We start from the raw sequence: 16,398 nt of genomic DNA, 5'->3' as shown, positions 1-16,398 counted from the left end.
TGGTTTCCATTGGCCGGATGGTGCAGTCCGGCTCCGCCCCGGATACGGCTGCCGGAGGAGCCGGACCAAAAAATAGCGCATGTTGGAACGGACACCGGAGTCCGGATCCGGTCCGGCTCCGGTCCGGACGAAACGGACACATGTGAACCCTGGCATAGACTTACATTGCTATGCCGTGCGTCCGTTTCGTCCGGCCAGCATGCGGTGCGGCTCCGGCACGGCTATTCCGGATAGCCACCGCTAATGTGAACCGGGCCTAAGGCCTTGATGAGATTTAGTGCAGATGGGCATGTGATTGCAATGCGTATGATTGCACGCCATCTGCACTGCTATGTGCTGCACTGCTTCTATGTGCTGCACTGCTGATCCCATTCACGCTGTGATTCCTGAAAAATGCATGCAGAAGTGCGATAGCGTATCGGACTGCTGCGCAGCGATTTAGATGAGAATGGTAGAAGTGCTGTCTATGCACTTCTTGCGTATCACTATACGCGGTGCTGAAACGTGCACAGCTGGGTGTATGGTGGGAACCAGGCCTAAGATGCTTGGGGACCCAGTGTGAGTTTTACATGGGGCTCCAAGAACTCTATGGATATAGAGCTGCAAAACCTACAAAGGGCAGCTGCAGTGTCAGAGGTGTAATCCGAGAACAGAAACGGTTAAAGGATAACTGTAACTAGAGGGATATGGAGGCTGCTATATTTATTTCCTATTGAGTAATACCAGTTGCTTGGCTGCCATGCTGATCCTCTGCCTCTAGTACTTTTATGCTACGTACACACATGCGACAACGATCGTTCGTTGTCAACGACGAACGATCTTTTAATTGACGAAAGAACGACCGAAGTAAAGTTAGTTGTAAAAAGTATGTAACGATCACATCGTTAGAACGAACGTTACACCACGTAAAAGCACTTAATGCGCCTGCGCATAAAATTGTAAAGTTCCTTGGAGAAAAAGTGAAATGCGCATGTCCAGCCTGGTACGAACGATCGTTTCCAACGATGTGCCACTTTTGCTAACGATCGTCGGTGGTAAAAATCCGCCAAGACAGAACTTTGTTTTGTAGCGATTTGCCTCGTTCGTCGTTTGCCTTAATAGTCGTTGGTTCGTTTTTTGTAACGATCGTCGTTGGTAAAGATCGGGGAACGATCGTTACAAACGACTATAGTCGCATGTGTGTACGCACCTTTAGCCATAGACATTGAACAAGCATATGCAGATCAGGTGTTTTGACATTTGAATCACACTAGAAACAAGCATGCAGCTAATCCTGTTGGATCTGACAGACACTACTGCAGCCAAATAGATCAGCAGGGCTGCCAGGCAACCAGTATTCTTTAAAAGGAAATTAATATGGCAGCCTTCATATTCTTCTCACTTTAGTTGTCCTTTAAGGATTACCACTATGCAAGGCACATCTAGGTCTTCATTGCCAGCTTAGCAAAGCTAATAAGATTGATGAAGGCTGGCCCATAGTGGGCCCCTCTGGTACATGGGCCCCGGTGTGGTCGCAGACTCTGCATCCCCTATACTTACACCACTGCAGCTATGTATGAAAACCAATATTGCAATATACAGGAGCAAAATTGAGCTGAAAGTCTTGTGAAGCTGCCAGTGACATTTCAGTCTGAGAATCTTGCAATTTTTGTTTTGCAAAACTGACACTTCACTGTAAACAGAAGTAAAAACAACCGTAAATGAAAGTGATCTGATCAATAAATCGCATACTTATTTACTATAGCAAAACATAGAATGATTTTCATAACCCTTTAGCAGCCAATTTATTTAGACTTGCAAGTGCTCCAGGCCAATTTTATTTTAGGTGTGTGTGGTTTGTTTTTTTTATTTTTTTTTTTCTGCTGGAATTTGTATTTATGCCACTTGTCACTAGGGGGCAGTATGAGACAATAACAGAGGACTTCTGCTTCAAGGTTCTATATTTTCTGCAGGTAGAGAGAGATCAAAGCATTCCAAGAATTTACAGCACAAGTTCTGCCGACCTGAGGTCAAAAACGGTGCACTTATCTCAAATGAGAACTCTATTGAAACTGCTGATGGAAAATCCTTGTAGTATATTTACCAGGAATACCTATACAATCCTACTGCAGCTGTACAGCGATGCCAGCAAAAGCCTTGACACTTGTCCCTGGGTATCCTGCTGGGTCATTACACTGGAGCAGGAAACCTCAGCACCAAATTCACTGCTTTTGCTAGGCATAAATGTACAGCCGCCATACTGATGTAAGTCAGTTATGTAATATGCAAAAATAAGGCTGAAATCTGCCGGCAATCTTTTGATCACAATAGAGGGCTAAAATTGATCAAGAGGTTAATTAACATTTTTATTTTTACTTCTATTTATAGTTCTTATTTTTAAACAGAAAATCCTTGTTGCATAGTGTCAACTTGGGGACAAGTACAGGATAAATTACTGTTTTAATAATACTTCATATTAATCTGAGTGCACTTGATCTGGTATAACCGCTGGTTAATCTAATTGTGTGTGTGTGTGTGAACCATTCTGAGGTTTAATGTGTGCCTTTTCTCTTTTCGATTAGTTGCCTTTGCTGGACTGGGATTCGCAGCTTTTTATATTGCGGGAAAACTGGGAAGTTTTTCCCCCAATGGTCGTGGACATTCCTGGAGATTGTGCAGCTTCTTGTTTCCACTGCTGTGTGCCATCGCCATAGCGCTGTCCCGCACATGTGACTACAAGCATCACTGGCAGGGTAAGCATGCCTGAGGCTCTATGCTCACGTACCTCCTCTGCAACTGTCAGGCCCTAAAAATGCCTGTTACGGTATGTGTTAGAGAATCAACCCAAATTAGTTCTAAACCTCCATTTTTCAGTAAACTGCACATAGTACTTCAGGTTGCTGCACTTAAAGGACATCCGAGGTGAAAATAAACACGATAAAAACAATTGCATCTATCCTCCTTCTCCTAAAAATGATTTTTTAATTTATTTTTTTTTTGATATCCCAGTTTTTTTTGTTTTTGTTTTTAAATTTTATATTTAAATCTAGTTTTTAAGGTTTTACTGTTTCCATTGTCTCTGCTCAATGACGCCTTCATTGAAGTATGTCATAGTTCAAATTGTATGAATTATTGACCCTTTTTTTTCTCTTCTGCTCTCGGAAGCAGTTTTATGGCTGTAATTGCTTACCGGTGAGGGTTATTCTTTAATCTGACCCAGACAGACTGTCACTTGTATACCTGCTTAACTCTTTAAGGCAGAGAAAGGGGGAGGGGAAGGAACACATCCTAGTAATGTGTGTGCTAGGCACTGAATATACACATGTCTATCTCATCATGACACGTCACCTTGGTTGTCCTTTAATTGTAACTAATGTGGGATTATTTCATGTGCACGGCTTGTCTGATGCAGCTGCTCTAGGCCAGGAGCTTTCCACTGTGCTAAATGTACTGTATTCAGCTCCATTGAAAGCATAAAAGGAGTCCAGCCTCGCCCTCTCCTCCTTCCTTATGGCTGGAAGAAGGAAATTGAAAGGAGAAGAGACCTGGAGAGCATATACAGTAGGTCCCCTTCAAGTCTACATGCCAACCTACTATGCCTGTCACAAGCAGTGGAGAAAAGGGGAGGGGGAACAGGAATAAGGCAATACTATTTAAAATTGCAGTAATTACGCAGGGCAATTGGAGTTTTCAGTTTCACTTAGAACTATCAAAAGTTGTTTTGTGTTTTTGGTTAAAGATGTACTATAAATATCCCTGCAGTAGTGCTTTTGCACTGTGACCCACTACATAGACCTAAGTGGATCAGGTCATGCCTTACCAGCACAGAGCCCCTGATGGGATGTGTTTTAATGCATTCTGAAATGCTTCCTTGTGGCTGCTGATAAAGATGAAGAGTTTACAAACTACACATCTGATTTTTAATTAAACACACTTCCAGACCTTGTCTGAGACCTCATAAAACATAACTTTTACTTTATTCCAATAAAAATCATTTATCTTTTTAATTTTATTATTTTCTTGATTTGATACATAAAACCTAGTTGGGTAGTGAGGTATATATCATATTGCTAAGAAAGACTAATCTGGGATTTTTTTGGTCAATTCTTATCACTCCCATAACTATAGGTGCGTACACGCCATGGGCGTCCGCAGAAAATTTTCCAGGGGGGGCAAAAAGTGGGGAGTTAAAAATTTGGGCTGGTAGCGCGCCAAAAAATGGAGCTACGTCATGCGGCGCGCTACGTGCGCCGCGCCGAAAAATGGGTGTGGTCATGAACCAGAATGTGGGTGTGGTCGTGGGTGGAGACAAGTTTACATGAACTAAGCAATGGTGGGACATTAGATTAGGACAGTGGTGGCGAACCTTTTGGAGGTCGAGTGTCCAAACTGCAAAGTCACTTTACTATCACAAAGTGCCAACAGCAATTTAAACTAAATACAAACGTTTTAACTCATACATGAACATTATGGAAAATTAAGTTGAAAATAAACTGTGAAGATAAACAATTTCATCCATCGTACTCCTGAAAAAAATTATTCATTTTTTTTAGAACCTCCCAGTTTCATTTTCTGTTTTAAAAAGCAGAAAAAGTAGGTTTAATGCTATTGTCTCATATGATGATGATTCAGCTTTTTCCATAGTCTCGCAGTTAGCCATCATGTGACCCTGAACAAGACAAATTCAGCAATCATGAGCCCCCCCCCCATCAAGACAAATTCAGCAATCATGAGGCCCCCAACATGACCAACTCAGCAATCATGAGGCCCCCAACAAGACAAATTCAGCAATCATGAGGCCCCCAACAAGACAAATTCAGCAATCTTGAGGCCCCCAACAAATCATGAGGCCCCCAACAAGACAAAGTCAGTAACCATGAGGCCCGCAACAAGACAAATTCAGCAGTCATGAGGCACATAAATAGACAGCTTTTCACATAAATAGGCAGAATGCCCCCTTAATATGTAGACACCTCTCACCTGGCAGCAGTTCCCCAAAATACACTCAATCTGACAGCAGTGGTTCCCCAAAAATAGGTAGCCCCAGGTCTATAGGTGTCCCCAGAATAGGTGGCCAGCGGTATAGATGTCCCCAGAACTGGTAGCCAGGGGTAGAGATGTCCCCAGAACAGGTAGCCAGGGGTAAATGTGCCCAGTATATGTAGGCAAGGGTATATGTCCCAGTATATGTAGGCAGGGGGTATATGTCCCAGTATATGTAGGCAGGGGGTATATGTCCCAGTATATGTAGGCAGGGGGTATATGTCCCAGTATATGTAGGCAGGGGGTATATGTCCCAGTATATGTAGGCAGGGGTATATGTCCCAGTATATGTAGCCAGGGGTATATGTCCCAGTATATGTAGGCAGGTGTATATGTCCCAGTATATGTAGGCAGGGGTATATGTCCCAGTATATGTAGGCAGGGGTATATGTCCCAGTATATGTAGGCAGGGGTATATGTCCCAGTATATGTAGGCAGGGGTATATGTCCCAGACAGTATATGTAGGCAGGGGTATATGTAGGCAGGGGTATATGTCCCAGTATATGTAGGCAGGGGTATATGTCCCAGACAGTATATGTAGGCAGGGGTATATGTAGGCAGGGGTATATGTCCCAGTATATGTAGGCAGGGGTATATGTCCCAGACAGTATATGTAGGCAGGGGTATATGTAGGCAGGGGTATATGTCCCAGTATATGTAGGCAGGGGTATATGCGACGGGCGGAGTTGCGGCTGCATAGCTAGCATAGTTGCCCCAGTGTAGGGAGTTTAGTTGCCTCAGTATAGCCAGCTTAGTGCCCCTGTATAGCTAGCATAGTGCCCCAGTATAGCTAGTATAGTGCCCCAGTATAGCCAGCATAGTGCCCCAGTATAGTGCCCCGGTATAGCCAGAATAGTGCCCCGGTATAGCCAGAATAGTGCCCCGGTATAGCCAGAATAGTGCCCCAGTATAGCCAGCATAGTGCCCCAGTATAGCTAGTATAGTGCCCCAGTATAGCCAGCATAGTGCCCCAGTATAGCCAGCATAGTGCCCCAGTATAGCCCCCCAGTATAGCTAGTATAGCCCCCCAGTATAGCCCCCCAGTATAGTGCCCCAGTATAGCCCCCCAGTATAGTGCCCCAGTATAGCCAGAATAGTGCCCCAGTATAGCCAGCATAGTGCCCCAGTATAGCCCCCCAGTATAGTGCCCCAGTATAGCCAGTATAGTGCCCCAGTATAGCCAGAATAGTGCCCCAGTATAGCCAGCATAGTGCCCCAGTATAGCCCCCCAGTATAGCTAGTATAGTGCCCCAGTATAGCCCCCCAGTATAGCCAGAATAGTGCCCCAGTATAGCCAGAATAGTGCCCCAGTATAGCTAGTATAGTGCCCCAGAATAGTGCCCCAGGATAGCCAGTATAGTGCCTCCCGCCCGTCCCCACGGCCAACGCTGTTATTACCTTAACAGCTGCCGCTCTCCCCTCTCCAGCGCGTGTATATTCTAGCAGCGTATCTCCGGCTGCTCTGTCTGTGTGATGCGGAAGGAATTATCCGGGCAGCGGCTTCCTGTAACGGCGATATGTATCGCCGTTACTATGGGAACCGAGCCCTCCCTCCCGCATCACACAGACAGAGCAGCCGGAGATACGCTGCTAGAATATACAGGCGCCGGAGAGGGGAGAGCGGCCGCTGCTATGCTAATAACAGCGGCGGCACGGGCGGGAGGGGGAGAAGAGGACGGCACACCAGGCAACGTTCCGCGGCACACTAGTGTGCCGCGGAACACTGGTTGAAAAACACTGGTCTATGATATCTGCAGATCTCATACACACCTTGTTTAACGGACAATTATCTGTAGACCAGATCCACCAGGTTGGATCTTCAGATCGGCAGATAATTGTCTGATCTGCAGATGAATGTCCATTAAACAAGGTGTGTATGAGGATCTGCAGATGTCATAGACTATGAATGCATTTTGCAGGAATGGATCTTTTGCAGACACTGATCTGTTGCGTGTGTACAGCATCTGTGTGTGCAGCATCTTGCAAAGATTTCTATCTGATGTGGAGTTCGGCTCCACAGAATAGACTGTGTAGGTATGGCTCTCATACTACATGAAAGGGGGTAAAATTGGTCTGTGATCTTTCATTTTCCAAAGACTTTTATCTGACGTGTGTACGCACCTTTAGGCGTATGTATGTATGGTTACTTCAAAATAAGTTTAAGAAACCCTCCACCTTTAAACCGACATGTTTTGGCTCCTTAAAAATAGAGCTGTCAGGGCAACAATGAAAAAGTGCTTAGGGTGCAAAGTGCATAGCAGAAGATAATCGCAGCTATTTACAAATACATAGTCAAGAAAAACAACAAATGAGAGCTGTGCTCTCCAGCAATGTCAGCAATCGATTGCTGGTCTTTCTTAGCAATATGATATATACCTCACTACCCAACTAGGTTTTATGTATCAAATCAAGAAAATAATTAAAAAGATAAATGATTTTTTTTATTGGAATAAAGTTAGTTATGTTTTATGAGGTCTCAGACAAGGTCTGGAAGTGTGTTTAAAGATGAAGAGTTGGCAGTAGAGGCCTCCATTCATCTCGTGTGCTATCAGCTGTATATCCAAGGGTTCAGCTTGTGACAAGCTTGTTTTAGGGCTGGAACCCACAGGAGCGCTTTTGGCAGCACTGCGATACGCTAGCAGTTTGCCAAAACGCTGGGCTAATGTTAATGGATGGGGCAACTTCCACAGGAGCGTTTGCGTTTCCCAGAAACGCAAACGCAGGACCTGCAGCATTTTGGGAGCGTTAGCGCTTCAATGTAAAGTATTGAAACGCTAGCAGAAACGCTCAGCAAAACCTAAACTGAGCGGTTTTGCTAGCGTTTTGCGGTTCAGCACACTGTAACAAAATGAAAAATAATTCACAGGACCAATCAGGATAAAAACGCAAAACGCTAGGCACCCGCTGGGGAAAAAAATACAATGTTGCAAAACACGACCAAAAACGCGCATGAATCCGCTTGCAAACCGCTCAGACAAAACGCTAGCGGTTGCGTTTGCGGTTTTCAGTGGGTTCCAGGCCTTAATCCTGAAAAACTGAAGTGGTGTCCTGCAAATGTGCAATATCATGAGTTTTCTGGTCTTAGAAGAGACTGGTATGAAGATGACTTTTGTGGCCTCCTTGGTGATCTGAAGGGTTGTATCCCCCTCTGTGCAGGCAATGGATGAGATTGGACTTTCCATAGTTTGCATTCCCTAATATTTCTGGTTTTCCCCTTTTCTTCTTTCAGATGTGGTGGTTGGTGCCCTCATTGGACTTTTCTTTGCCTACCTCTGCTACAGACAGTATTACCCACCTTTGACAGACAAGGACTGTCACCATCCATACAGGACCAAAGCGCGAGTGTCAGGAGTCCAGGAGAGGAAGCTGAGCTCTGCGGGATATAGTCTGGATGTATAGCTACAATATGAAGGGACAATCCTGGTATATGGACCTTGTTTCACTGCCACAGTGCACTGCGGTGACCTCTCATAGTGAAGAGGTGATCACTGCTGTCTCAGGAGCTCATAATGTATTCCTTCCTGGAGGTACCTGTTTGCCTAGGGTGGAATGTCCAGCTCTCTTGTACTTGGAGGCAACATGTCTTTGTGAGGAGCAGGCTGTAGTTCTTCATAGCGATGTGTAATTTCTCCATGGAAATGTGAATGACTGATCATATAATGTATATTTGTATTAGGGCAGTCTAGAATTGTTATGTTGTATGTGCATCAAGAAGGGATCATAAGATACAGAATAGTATCTTTCTCTAGATCCAAAGCAGACTTGTTCTGTTGGTTAGATAGCTGCCGTCCGGCAATCTCCTGGCTGTGTATTGCAAGGGCGAGATCAGCTCGCTGTGGGATTATAGATAAGATGTCCAGCGATCTACAAACTGTGAAACAGGTCGAAGAACCACGTGACTGGAAATCCTAATCCTCTCTATGTAGGATATTAGGAGTAGGACTGCCGCCCGCAATGCTGGAGAATGGGTGAGACGAGGGAGGACGGCTGTGCTGTGAGGAATTGCCAGGATAGGAAATCTGCTGGGAGGGTTTTTGCAGCATCACTCTTGCTTTTTATCTGTATCTGTTGACAGGAGATTCAGCTTTTCATATTTAGTGTTCCATATCGTTTTGGCGTAAGACTCCATGTTTTGAATAATGGTTGTCTTAAAGGGAACCAAACGGTGAGAGGGGTATGGAGGCTGCCATATTTATTTCCTTTTAAACCGTTCCAGTCACCGGGCAATCCTCCTGTCCCTGTGTCTTTAATACTTTTAGCCTTAGACCCTGAACTGGCATGCAGCAGATCAGGTATTTTATACGGTTTCCTCACAGCTCATCTTTTTATAATTGTGCTGGCCTGCTTAGTGATGGTGACTGCCCCCACGAGGTTAATTGAGGCCCCTTTTCACACTTGTCTTGCAAACCTTGTTTTACTGCAGAGTAACGGCAGTGCAAGGCAATGGGGCCTAGCGCACTTGCCTTGTCGTGCCGGAAATGCCTGACTGGCAGAAGTAATGGAAGTCCATGGGCGACAAACATTTTAAACCTGTTGGCGGCAGCACCCATACATGGAATAATGGGAATCCCACTTACATACTTCCTGTCCAGCAGGCAGTGCCTTACTGGGTCAGGGGCGTGTGTGTGTGGGGGGGGGGGGGGACGCGGCAATGCAAATGACCCTGTTGGCGCACTGACATTATGTGTGATGGGGCATCTTGCCACAAACTCGCTGTACTTGAGCAGCCATATATCTGTAGCAAGCAAACCCTTTCTTGTCGCATAATGTCCCCTACTTATCAGGAGTCTACTGGGAACTACTACAGTAACCAAGATTTCCCAGAGTGCACATGTATTTTCCAGACTGATTCCTAATGTACCTCATAAAAACGTATCTATGCTAAAAAAAAAAGTGTGCAGAGCCCAGTGTTTCCAACATATCCTTTGCATTACTGACCCCTGAATGTTCATTTAGTTTCAGCACTCGTGGAAAGCAACTGACCAGAGACATGTTGGCGACACTAGTATACACCAACAGCTAGCTATCAGATTTAAACTTTCTAACCTGCCCTAGCAATAAGAAATATAAGCTTGCTGGGAGTGGAGTGAAGTCTTGGGCTAGTTTCACACTGGGGCATTGCAGACAGGAATGGTGGTGGAGGGTAAAAAAATAAATAACTTGCATTATTCAAAGTCCATAATAATGATGCTTCACTGCAGCTGTTAGTGCGCACGTTGTTGCACCTGTTTGACAGTGTAGCATTAGCATCCATTGCCGATTGCCAATGGCACCCATTGCCTATGTCCTAGGTTCTCAACGTGTGGTACGTGTACCCCATGGGGGGGGGGGGGGGTACATCTGATGGTTCCAGGGGGTACTCTGGCTTGATATACTTAACCAAGAATAACAAATTTAGAGTTTTAGAAAATTAGAAATCTTATTAAAACACCAAATTAGTATTTTAGCTAATTAAAAGCTATAGTAAGTGCTTGGAAACTGTTTAGAACCAATTATCATGTACTTCGATTAAATATATATTTGTCAAGAGGTACTTGTGAAATTTACTATGCTAGGGGGGTATTTGGTGAATGGCACAGTATAGAAAAAACAAAAACCACTCGGCAGTCCGTGTAGGTGGGGGGCAGGCTCTGCACTTGCTTTGTGTTTAGTGAACACTTCCCCTTTTTCCCAAGACACCCTTGCAGCTGGCATATGGCTTAAAGGGAAGGTTCAGGGAAACATTTAAAAAAATAAAAATCCATATCCACTTACCTGGGGCGTCCTCCAGCCCGAGGCATGCACGAGGTGCCCTCGCCGCCGCTCCAGAGGCTTCCGGTCGTCTTCGGTGGCCGACCCGACCTGGCCAGGCCGGCTGCCAGGTCAGGCTCTTCTGCGCTCCAAGGACGGGCTCTTCTTCATCCCACGCGGGCGCGCTGACGTCATCGGACGTCCTCCGGGCTGTACTGCGCAGGCGCAGTAGTTCTGCGCCTGCGCAGTAAAGCCCGGAGGACGTCTGATGACATCAGCGCGCCCGCTGAATGTACTACTGTTGTACCTTTTGGCAAGATGTCGCAATAAAGAGCTTAAAGGGACTGATGCCCGGTCTGTCTTCTTGTATGCACAGGTACTTGGTGAATGCAGGGTTTTAAAAGGGATGCATACCAATAAAATATTGAGAATCACTGGCCTATGACCCATTACAATATAATCGCAACATGTCAGTGTGAAATAGTCACTCACTGCATATTAAGTTCTGCAGTTCTTATACCTGGCATTGATGCATTGGGACCATCAGAAGGTAAAAAGTACACGTGCTGAAATGAACTTTTTTTTTTTTTTTTTTTTTTTTTTTTTTTTTTTTTTTACATGTATAAACAGTGTTTGTCCTTAATTTTCAAGGCAACCCCATGGGCTTGTCTGTGTATAGGCGAAGATTTCACCTCTTGTATATTCATATAGTTGTCAGCAAAAACTCAAATCTTAAAATTATGGCCTGATCTGGATTACTGCAAGAATAGCCCTAAAATGTTCTGATGATGTAAATGGTAATCCACTATGGTGTTTGCTTTATAAACTAAATGTTTATCTAACTGCTTCTACCATTTCACAGAATGTCTTGTAGAGTTTTGGAGTGCAGCAGCTAGAATGGACGTCTAATTGGACCATTTCTGCACACAGAAGTATATGCTAGAGTTTGTTTAGGGTTCAGGTGGTTACATTCCAAAAGGTTTTAGGCCCATTTTATTGCTGTTCAAATGTGTAGCTATTTTCTGCCTAGGCTGTTTTCTGGTGAAAGTACCAGGAAAAACTTTAAAGAAACACATTTCTTGGTTACAGGTCCACTTTAAAGGTTATTATTGGGTTGGAGTGGAGGAGTGCCAGAATTTAAAAGAATACACTTACCTGGGGCTTCTTCCAGCTCACTGTTGGCGGCGAGGTCCCCCGGCGTCCTCCTGGCTCCTCTCCTTCAGCCTCCGTTACCAGCAACACTCAGGTTGGATGTCGGGCCGGCTCTTCCTGGTTAATGACGCAATGCGTCATCACGAGCGGCCGGCGTGACAGGTCTGTGCATGAGCGGGTTTTCCACGCATGTGTAGACCTTACGCGGTCGCCGTGATCACTCCATTACGTCTTTAACCAGGAAGAGCCGGCCTGACACCCATCCCAAGTGTCGCCGGTAATGGAGGCCGGCGGAGGCTGAAGGAGAGGAGCCAGGATGACGCCGGGGGGGGACCTCTCTGCCTACAGTGAGCTGGAAGAAACCCCAGGTAAGTGTGTTCCTTTACATTCGGGCACTCCTCTGTGTCCCTTTAGGCTACTTGCACACCAAGACGTTGCGTTAGGTGCTACGTTAAGGTCGCATAACGTGCACCTAACACAACGTATGGTGCTGCAAGAGCCGACGGTAGAGTGAGCCGCATTAGGCGGCTCGATTCCTATGTCTCCTAGAGTGGCGCTGATTGGCCAGCGGGTCCACGTGATGCGGAGCGAGACACTCCGCATCACGTGGTCCCGCCGGCCAATCAGCGCCCGCCAGTGCAGTGAATATTAAGTAGCCATGTGCGCGGCTACTGTAGCTGGCTCTCCCCGCCTCCTCTCCGCCCCCCACTGCGCATGTGCAAACAGTCTAACGCGGCTATAGCCGCTCCAACGCCGTAGCATGCTGCACTTTGCGGAGAACGTGCAGCGTTACATGTAACGCAACGTGGGCTGTGTGAACAGCCCACTTGTGTTACATTGCTGTGCGTTGGGGGAGCGCGCCTGTAACGTCTTGGTGTGTAAGCAGCCTTAAGTGCTAGAATTTTTAAAAAGCGCTTGTGCAATGAATTTGAATGCGAGTGTTCTCACATGTGTTGAGCTTTCTTTCCAAGCGCAAATGCAGATCCGGCACCATTTTCTGAACATTTTGCGCTTCAATGCCAGGTATAGTAAAATCGCTAAGCGCTTTAAAAAGTGCTTGGATAAGCAATCCTTTGTAAGCGCTTTTCATTAGAAAGTACATTGAAGATATTCAGTTCCAGGTCAAAGAGTTTACTTCCTGATTGTCTGCAGAATGAAAAGCTTAAATCTCCAAACAAAAGCGCTTATAAAAATTGCAAATCGCTCAGTGATTGCGATTTTTTTTTTTTTTTTTTTTTTTTTTTTTTTTTTTTTATAATGTGAACAAAGCCTAAGGCTTAATTTTAAACTTTTTGGTTTTTTACGGGTACTTTCACATTATACACTTTGTTGTGCATTCTGAAAAATAGGATTGTAACTGTTCAAAATTGTAATTGGTAAAATCAGCTGTTGAGCCCAATGTGATTTTTCTCAAACATAGCTGGGTTCACACATAAAAGGTGTCAGTTTTGACAGTTGGCATCAGTTTATGAGTTTACCAGAAATATACAGATTCTGTGAACCAATTTATAGAATAGTCCTGTCAGTTTTGTATGGGGTATTTACACATAAAAGGTGTACAGTTCCATTCCTGTCAGGCAAAACTGATGCAAAACAAGAGATCATCTCTGATCTATACTAGTCCGCCTATAGCTGTGTAGCAAAACGTATTGATGGCTTAGGGCTGGTTCATACTTGGGTGCGTCTGGGGAGCTTTTCAGTGCATTACTGATCGCCAGCGATCAGCAAAGCTCTGTGACTAACGTATCCCTATGGGATCATTCTTACAGCAGCGCTTGCAATTTGTAGAAATGGCAAATGTGCTGCTTGCAGAATTCTGGTGGTGATCATGATGCGATTCTCGTTCTCTTGAATGCAAATTGCTACAAAATCGTGAAATTTCCTGCCGCAATGTGTATTTTGCGCGCCAAGTCTGAACCAGCCCTCACATGAAGTCCAGATCACATTATAAACCCAACCAGTGAAATCCAGAAAACTTTTAAGGGACCACAAACTGTTCTCATTGTGTAATTTTGCATTTGATTTGTGTATGTGAGAAAAAATGTTTCTGCTTGATAAAAATGTCTTCACATTCCTGAATGGTTTTGTATGTAACATATCTACAGGCACAGTTTTTATTAATGTATGGCTTAATTTCTGATAGTAAAGTGATTTCCCACACTCCTCCATGTTTTGTGTTTTACTTGGCAGTGGACCACAATCTGTATTCATGGGGGGTCAGTTACAGGATTGCTGGCTCATTACAAAAGTGCTTGCTTCATAAAACATTATCACATTCAGTAATGCAGAAAAAAGCTGATTTTTACCGATCATCTTATCAAATATCAATTCACTAAGGCTATTACTGCACGGCAAGCTGAAATTGCTGACTAGTGAGATATATTACTGACTTGTGCAGTAAATACCTAGAAAAAGAATGTCAATTCACAAAGATCAGAGCATTGGGTAACACGAAGTGAGATGTGAGGTACCAGTATTTATCTCCAGGCTACAGCTGTCAACCAACACTCAGCATTCGATAAAATGTTACACGCAAAGGAGGCAGCCAATAGGAGGAGTCGCCCGTCCTCCTACTTCCTCCATTGGTGCCAATATACTGCGGGGGCAGGACAAGTTTCTCTCCCCTGAGCAACAGATATGAGAACAGGAAGAGGTTTCCCCTGCAGTCCTTTAGATTTTAACCCTTAGACTCCCAGCTCCAAGATGTTGGGAAGTTAACTGGTGAAATCATCTGATTATGGTGTTATGTTTATTGAAAGCCCATGCAAACTCGGGCTGTTACAAATGGGAAATCAAGTTAATGTGGTTGGGAATCTTGCAGAACTGAAATGATGTGACGGTCATTATTGCCATGTGTCACTATACGCTGTTTGCAATGATCACGTGCCTGTACCCAGGTCACAAGATCACAAACGATCACTCATTGCTCAAAAATAATGCCAGTGGTGGGAAAAATCAATGGCAAAATCATGTGGTAGGTGTGGGCCTTTACTATTTTTGTTATGCTGTCAGGCTGGGAACACACTAGGCAGAAGCGCTAGCATTGTGGAAAATGCTAGCATTAATGCAGCTAATGCAAGTCCATGCACCGCATTAAAAATGTGTGTTCTGCAATGTGCGTTTTTCAAACAAATTTTGTTGCATATTTTTCCAAAACTCATCTAAAACTCACATAATGAAAATCAATGATGACGCAAGGGTATTGAGGGTGGGTTTTTTTTTTTGTTTTTTTTTTTTTAGGTTTGATTTATTTCCACTTCCTAGTGATTAGCATAAAACTCATTATAAAACATGCATATGCGAACCGCAAACGCATTAAAACACAAACTCGTGTGGGAAAAATGCAAACGCATGGAAAATGCACAAAAGCATATGCTGCAAAACACGACCTTTCCTACACTGCCTAGTGTGTTCCCACCCTCGCAGGGCAGAGATGGGAGACCTTTATTGTAGCAGAACCCAGCTTGCTGCTGAGACCTACTCCACTGCTGTTAGACTTCTACTGTTTCCTCAACCGGTCTTGAATCCATGTGCTTGGTAAATTACTGCACTATTACCACGTGTGTGAATACCAAAAAGTGTGCTTCTTTTTTTTCCTTTTTTTTTTTTTATATATGGAACAGGTGCTAGTGAATTGAGCCTAATGTCTAAAAACACAACCCAGTTTTAATGGATCGCATCCATTCTCCAAGTGGCCAAACTTCACTCCCTTCACCTGGGCCTAGCCTACTGCAAACCTGAACTGGAAATAAACTACATAGAATTTGTAAAAAATCTTTAGTCCTCCTGTATAGCACTTTACTAAAATACCAGTCTTTTGAGTTTAAAAGCTAAAAATATAAAATGTCTTGGATTAAAAAAAAAAAAAATTTTCTTACACATGGGTTGTTTTTCTTAATTTTCCTTGCTTGAGTTTCTAGAATCTTTTGACACAACCAATACTTATTTTGGGATACCTGTTTTAAGAAAGGTGAACATGACTTACTAATGGCAGTGCTAGTCTGTAAAGCAAGCAGGATTCCTCATAGGGACATTCTGCTAAGTAGGTGGCGTTTTGATGCGACGTTAAAGTCGCAACACGCTTAAAGAGAATCTGTATTGTTAAAATTGCACAAAAGTAAACATACCAGTGCATTAGGGAACATCTCCTATTACCCTCTGTCACAATTTCGCCGCTCCCCGCCGCATTAAAAGTGGTTAAAAACAGTTTTAAAGTTTGTTTATAAACAAACAAAATGGCCACCAAAACAGGAAGTAGGTTGATGTACAGTATGTCCACACATAGAAAATACATTCATACACAAGCAGGCTGTATACACCCTTCCTTTTGAATCTCAAGAGATCATTTGTGTTTCTTTCCCCCTGCAGCTATCTTCCACTAAAGTGTCAGGCTGTTTCTTCCTGCAGAGTGCAGACAGCTCTGCCTGTATGTAATTCCTCAGTATGTGAAAGCCCAGCCAGCTCAGAGGAGGATTTATCCAGCTTGTAAAAGA

At 44.2% G+C, this 16,398-nt stretch overlaps 1 protein-coding gene across 3 annotated transcripts in view; it reads left to right on the top strand.

Annotated features, from left to right (window-relative positions):
- The window catches only part of PLPP5 (phospholipid phosphatase 5), a 40,189-nt gene extending 28,303 nt beyond the window's left edge, over positions 1–11,886 (top strand). For 2 of the 3 annotated variants that reach the window (XM_068272281.1, XM_068272282.1), the window contains exons 7-8: positions 2,562–2,732; positions 8,253–10,347. In XM_068272281.1, coding sequence (XP_068128382.1) covers positions 2,562–2,732; positions 8,253–8,422 — 341 coding nt within the window. In that variant the 3' untranslated portion in view covers positions 8,423–10,347. Of the gene's footprint in view, positions 1–2,561; positions 2,733–8,252; positions 10,348–11,615 lie in introns of those variants that run through there. The other variant, XM_068272283.1, reaches the window with a different exon arrangement.
- Positions 11,887–16,398: the final 4,512 nt, after the last annotated feature.

This window comes from Hyperolius riggenbachi, chromosome 3 (genome assembly GCF_040937935.1).
Source record: "Hyperolius riggenbachi isolate aHypRig1 chromosome 3, aHypRig1.pri, whole genome shotgun sequence".
NCBI lineage: Eukaryota > Metazoa > Chordata > Amphibia > Anura > Hyperoliidae > Hyperolius > Hyperolius riggenbachi.
Note: the sequence above shows the minus strand (reverse complement) of the source record. Positions and strands in the feature narration are given on the sequence as shown.